A 6,451-nucleotide genomic window follows, 5' to 3' on the forward strand; every position below is an offset into this window, starting at 1 on the left:
GTACATTGTTTTTTTTAGACATAATGCTATTGCATACTTAATAGACTATAGTACAGTGTAAACATAACTTTTTTTTTTTTTTGGTGAGGAAGATTGGCCCTGAGCTAACATCTGTTTCCAATCTTCCTCTTTTTGCTTGAGGAAGATTGCCTCTGAGCTAATATCTGTGCCCATCTTCCTCTATTTTGTATGTGGGACGCTGCCACAGCATGGCTTGATGAGTGGTGTATAGGTCCACACCCAGGATCTGAACCTGCAAACTCTGGGCTGCCCCATTGGAGTGTAAGAACTTAACCACTATACCACCAGGCCAGCCCCATAAACATAACTTTTATATGCACTGGGAAACCCAAAGTTTCGTGTGACTGGCTTTATTGAGATATTTGCTTTATTGCAGTGGTCTGGAACTGAAAAGCTACAATTTTTGGGAGTGGGTGGGATTAGCTGGGGAATGGGAAGAAGGAGGGAAGTAACCTACACAGATGAGTGAGGGGGAGGGGCACACCATGATGATTTCTTCTATCAATCCATAAGAAATACCAAATATTTTATTATTAAAAGACTAGTCCAAATGCAATACCTCTTCCTAAATATGTTTAAAGTATTTTAAAAACTAAGATTAAAAAGATATTTCCAACATGATAAGGAGTATGTTAAAAAAATAGCCAACCTCACACTTCACCCAAAATAATAGATGATGTCACTAATTGGCCACAAATAGCACATTCTAGAAGCAAGCCCCAGAGCTAAACAATCAGTGTGAATTATCTCACTTAATCCTCACAACAATCCTCAAGGTTAGGCTTTTTATTAATCCCTTTTTACTGATTAGGAAACTGAGGCATGGAGAAGTTAGATAATTTGTCTCAGATCATGTAACTAAAAGTAACATAAATCAGATTTGATCCTCTGGAAGCTGGTTCCGACAGAATCTCCAACAGAAAAAAAGCTAGTTAGTGCACCCAGAGCTAATCAAAACCCAGAGAGGAGTGAAGGGGAGAATGTGGGAGGGGGCGACTGAGAGAATTTATTCTAATTGCCCTGTTTAGTCTTTGCAGGGTTTAAGACAGGAATGACCTAACCGATCTGATTGATAGTTTAAAAGAATGGTTCTTGTGGCTGGTTGGAAAGTGAACTGTGGGAAGGCAAGGGAGGAGCAAGGAAGAGCTAGGAGGCTTCACACTAGTCCCGATGGGATATGGAGAGGTTTGGATCAGGTTTGTAGCAATACAGATGCTAAGGAGTGGGATGTGTGAGATATTTTGCTAAGGATAAACATTGAGTGACCACAGGATGAGCAGGTGTCCCAGCCTGGGTCCATCAAGGTTTCTCCTGGGCCACAGCGATTCAGTCAGACAGGAGAAAGAAACCAGGCCAATTATCGGCCACAGGCATTTTCCTCGAATGTTTGAGGAGGAAAAAAAATCACTCAGGTCCTTCAGCTGGGATAAAGGGAAGCTTGGAACTTAAATCTCCATGAGGAAGAGACGGAAAGTCCTTTGAAGCAAGTAGTCCTTGATAGAATTGCAAAATATGCAAATATAACACAAGATGTTACAGGAGCTGCCCTCTCTTCATTGTTCAAAGACATGAGAGGGGCTCTGGGAGGGTCTGGAAGCCCTTCTCAGGTTTTCAAACTGCAGTTCTCAACCTATTGGCAAGTTGTGAAATCAAATGTGTGTGAGATCAGCATTTTTTTCCTAAGGAAATATAATAAAAAATTATAGTGGATCACTCATCGTTAAGTATTGTTTCAGAAAAGTGTTTCAACATTACAAAGACCTGTTAAGGGGGGTCAGGGTGGACCCCACCCAGGCCCAATGTTAGAGAAGGGCAAGGAGGCCCCTGAAATAAAATCATAGGGATCAAAAGGGAATAAGAGGAAAAGTAGCCAAATTGGGCTGTCCCCCAGTGGAGTCTTTCCAACTGGATGGGAGATGACAATTCGGGGTCTCTTTGGAAAGAAAATCAAACTCAATGTCCCAATCCAGCCCTTTCTAAGGCAGATGTCACCGCTGAAGTGGCTGACTCAGTAAATTAGAAAAACTATAACCTTAAAGGAGCTGAATAGTTTGAAAAGGAGCCATCGTGAGCAGATAAGACTGGGGTATGGGAAACTGCAGTCTGGGAAAATGTGGATGTGGTGGGGAGGGCATAGATTTCAGATTGGATGTGAGAGGGGATTTAAACAGAACACGAACAGGAAATCATCAAATGTTTACATATTTAATTGCAAGAAAATGTAAAATTCTAACACTAAAAAATAACAAATTCAAAAGAAATCTGGAAAACAATTTTTGGTGAATATATGTTAACAAGTTAACACGGTTAATCAGAATTCCTACAAATCAAAAATCAGCAGTGATGGCCTGAAGGACTTGCTGGAAGATGTGCTTTCATCTCAGTTAGAACACACAGGGGTTCCGCATGCATAACTGCACCTGGTGGGCAGAAGGACAGGGATCCAGTCTTCAAAACAGTAATTTCCCTCCTTAGGTAACTGACTCCAGAAGGTTCAGAATCGTAGAAACTTGACATTCTCTGATTGAGCCCATTGGCATCTTTGCCTATCACATATACTATACCACTTTGACAACCACACAACAGGCCAATTATTGAAATGCGCAAAGGCCAATTCCCATTAGAACAAACATGAATCACCATTAACAATATACATCTCAGTCAACGTTCTTTGTCTTTCAAGAACATAAAAATGAGAAGCTTAGTTCTTTCCCAGTGTCTTTGTCTCTCTCCCTGAAATTTCATGTCAAAATACCTCACACTGGCTGTTTCCTTCTTCTTTTTCCCTAGACAGCCATTGTTACCAGGAATTATACTATAGAAAAGGCATAAAATAATGAAAAAGACATTGTTTTTATCCAAAAAAATCTAATAATCTATTTAACTTACAATCTAAAATTCCCCATTTGTATTTACTACAAAATAAATGCACAGTATTGTCTCTGATCATCACAGCTATTTAGCTGAGAGAGATGATTATTCCCACTTCAAGACTAGGAAACTGAGGCTTAGAATGCTTAATAACACCCCCTAAAACCTCATAGATATTTAGCTACAAAGTCTACAACATATACCCAAAAAAATCAATGAAAATTGCTTAGCTACAAAGTCTACAAAATCTATAAAAAATCTACAAAATCTTTCTACTATAGCGCATTGTCTCTTCCTTGGTCATTCGGACCTTTCTCAGGTCAAAATTTTCATTCACCTCTCATAAAGCTTCTAGAAAGGGCTGAATTTCTCATGGGCAGATGCTCAGGGGGGCACCTCTGTCACCTTCTCCAGGCGACTCGGGACAGAAGAATGGACGCAATGGCTCCAAACAGGTGAGAGGACTGTGTACATAAATGAGGGCATCATTTCTGACATCAAAAAACTTGATTTCTTCCATCTCAACATCTAGAAAAATTCCTACACGGTTAAGGCCAGAGCTTGCAGGAATTCTGGTTTCTGGGATGGAGCTGGCATAGATTGCTCCTGCATTCATGCTGATGATCCAGAAGCCATGCTCAGAAGAGAAACCGCTTTTCCTCTTTCTGTCCACTGATTCTTTGCAGACCCCCAGAGCCCACTCCTTCCCCTCTCCCACCTCTACCTCCCAGTAATGGCGGCCAGAGGAGAAGCAAGGGGTGCCCAGGATACAGGGCAGGTAGGTGAATCTCTGGGGATCTATCATCGGGTTGTGGCAGATCTTTCCACACCAGACATGCTTTAGGTCATCAGAGACGACTAGGTGGGAGTTGGCTGTGACTGCATCCAGGGTCACATCCTTCTGGAACCTCAGGAACTCTTCACTCATGTGCAGACTCAGCTCCAGCAGGGAACTGTGCTGTTGGACGAGAAGCGTTAGTCCCCTAATTTGCCATTGCTCCAAAAGGCCTTTCTTATTTACTTGTCGACACATGGGGCAGATCAATTTCTGATTCTTCCTTTCTAGCCTCCAATTTTTTATGCAATCAAAGCAGAAAGTGTGCATACAGGAGAGAGAAAAGGGCTTGTAGAAAAATTCTAGACAAATTGGACAGGTCGCCACCTCTTGCAGACTTCTGGCCATGGTCCCTGAAGGTTACTTCTTAGCAGTAAACTGTGCCGAGACAGGGGCGATCAGGAGCCTTCAGTACACAATCTGCTCTTCAATAATCAGGATGTATCTAAATTCAATACAAAAATTAAATAATATAATTATCTTTCTGTAGTTTATACATGAAAGTGACACTAAGTCACCAGAGAATCATAGTAAAGGCAATATCTATGAGAAAAACTATCCAAAACTATTCAAAATCTAGATGATCACAAGAGAGAGACATAGGACAGTTCCAGATGGGGCAGCTTACCTGCTCTGGAGACTTCCAGGTGAAGTCTTGTCTGCTCTGAGCACAGCTTCTCTCTGTGGGAGCTGAGTCCGACCGGGTCTTTAATAGGATCTAGGAGTTCAGTCTCCACCCCTAACCAGCATTCCTTTGTAGGTCACCTGGAGTTCAAGAAAAAGAATTTCTGCATCTAAATACACTCGTAAAAATAAAGCCAATCTTACTCTAGTCATCCCAGAAAAGCAAGCCTCAGGAGCCCTCAGTATTTCAAAGAAAATTACCATATGTGACTAAAACAAGCGAAAACCACTGTAAAATGAACGAGATGCTCATCATAGAATCAAGTTTAAGGACAAAGTATCATTCAGATGAAATGCTTTAAAGCACTCTTAGAAAATGAAGCAAGGCTTGAGTGAGTGTGAATAAAAATATATTATAATCATTGTCACCAACTTCTCTAAAATAATCATGCCTGAACACAAGCCCAAGATGCCCTCCAGCTACCACAACTGCTCCCAAAGCTTAAGAACCCTTGGGGCTCCTAGGGACACCTTCTGGGCCTTCCTACAAGGGTTTCATACTTGGGGTGAGCTATGTCTGACCGGCTGGGCCCCTGACCCAAAGACAGCCATTTAAGGCAGGTCAATGCCGGTGAGATGGTGTGAACCGAGGACTCTTCTTGAAAAAGGGCCTACACTGAACAATAACTAGCAGAACTTCTTGCTAACAGTTCACAAACCACACATTCAGTTGTGGCCGGAGTAACAAAATCAGAGACAGAAAAAGGAGCCACATCCACATTACCACAGAGGGATAGAGTAGGATGCCATGAGCACTGCGGACGCTAGCCCAGAAAAACTGGGTTACTACAACATTCTGGAATATATTCCCTCATTTGCATCCAACAAACGCTTCTTAGGAGCCTTCCACTCTCCTGGGCACAGCTAGACTCTGGGATACAAGCCTGTATAATGACAGACAGGATATCTGCCCACAAGGAACTTGGACTCTTTGGAAGCCTTCCAGTTCCTGAACCACACACAGTCTGATGGGGTCTGGCCGAATGACAACAGAGATAACCTAATCTTCCTTAAACACCCCATCAGCCTTTCCAAAAAACTTGACTTTTTAAGGCAAATTGAACATGGTGCTTGCAATCTGAAACAGCTTGCCTACCAACCTTAGAATGTACCTAAGAAAACAATCTGGCAAAAGAAAAAAGCGCTACCAAAAAATGCCATAAGTTGTTCTTTTCAGTGTTTTCTATAATCCCAATCAGAAACAATCTGATTATATAATAATGAAATGACTCAGTTAATGATAATACAGCTATTAAAATTGGTGAGTATATTTAAGTGGAAACCCAGAACAGCCTTTTAAAAATGTTAGAAAATAAAAAGGAACAATTTTAAAACATACGTTCTAGTTGAAAACGCAAAAAATATGTGTACATATAAAAAACGATCTGAAATGAACATGTAAAAATTTAACTGGTGACGTTCGAGTGGAAGGTGGAAAATGTTCTCTGACACAGAATAAGATCGACCTTTTCTCTCGTGAAAGCCAAAGGTAAAGGCATTGGAAAGATAAGTTGAGCCCAAGAGAGAGAAATGGGACAGTGGAACTATCCCAGACAGAAGCGATTGCTTACCTGGACCCGGAGACTTGCAGCTGAGTTCCTGAAGCTCGGAGCCTGCACCGCTACCTCTCCTGGCCTCGACTTCTCTCTGAAGTGAGTTTGGGCGCAGACACGCTGGCTTTTTATACGGCCTGGGGCACAGTCTCCACCCACAATCAAGGTCATCATCTGCGTCAGAAGATTGGCCCCACCCTAGTCAAGGCCCCGCCCACTCGCCCACTCCCCCGCCTCTCTCTGAGGGTAGTTACTGAACAGGATGAAGCAGATAGCTAAGTAAGCCTGTCGCCCTGCCATAGTTATTAATAACACCGCCTTTTAATTTCAAGAGTGTCCTGGATTAAACAATAAATTGCATACTCTCTGTGTGGGAAGTGGAAGGAGCAATGGAATCATAACGAAGGAGAGCTAAGACACAATCACCAAAAAATGGAGTTGGAGGGTCAATGAATTCCTGTTGCTGAGGGGAATCCGGGACCAGACC

The 6,451-nt window shown here is 42.1% G+C and overlaps 1 protein-coding gene across 2 annotated transcripts; it reads right to left on the reverse strand.

The window, feature by feature from the left end:
• Positions 1-2,207: 2,207 nt before the first annotated feature.
• On the reverse strand, positions 2,208-6,045 carry RFPL4B (ret finger protein like 4B). Of its 2 annotated transcripts, XM_058566425.1 has the most exons (3): positions 5,983-6,045; positions 4,356-4,492; positions 2,208-4,172 (listed from the first exon to the last, which is right to left on the reverse strand). In XM_058566425.1, exon 3 carries the CDS (start codon positions 4,073-4,075, stop codon positions 3,263-3,265), a length of 813 nt encoding a protein of 270 aa, XP_058422408.1. In that variant the 5' UTR covers positions 4,076-4,172; positions 4,356-4,492; positions 5,983-6,045; the 3' UTR covers positions 2,208-3,262. The 2 variants fall into 2 exon arrangements, with proteins under 2 accessions (XP_058422408.1, XP_058422409.1); XM_058566426.1 differs by lacking the exon at positions 5,983-6,045 and having other exon boundaries at positions 4,356-4,805.
• Between the last annotated feature and the right edge of the window lie 406 nt (positions 6,046-6,451).

Source organism: Diceros bicornis, chromosome 23 (assembly GCF_020826845.1).
Source record: "Diceros bicornis minor isolate mBicDic1 chromosome 23, mDicBic1.mat.cur, whole genome shotgun sequence".
Taxonomy (NCBI): Eukaryota; Metazoa; Chordata; class Mammalia; order Perissodactyla; family Rhinocerotidae; genus Diceros; species Diceros bicornis.

Bases quoted from the DNA above. Each gene is read 5' to 3' on its own strand.
- RFPL4B (XM_058566425.1), bottom strand. From the start codon at position 4,075: ATGGCCAGAAGTCTGCAAGAGGTGGCGACCTGTCCAATTTGTCTAGAA.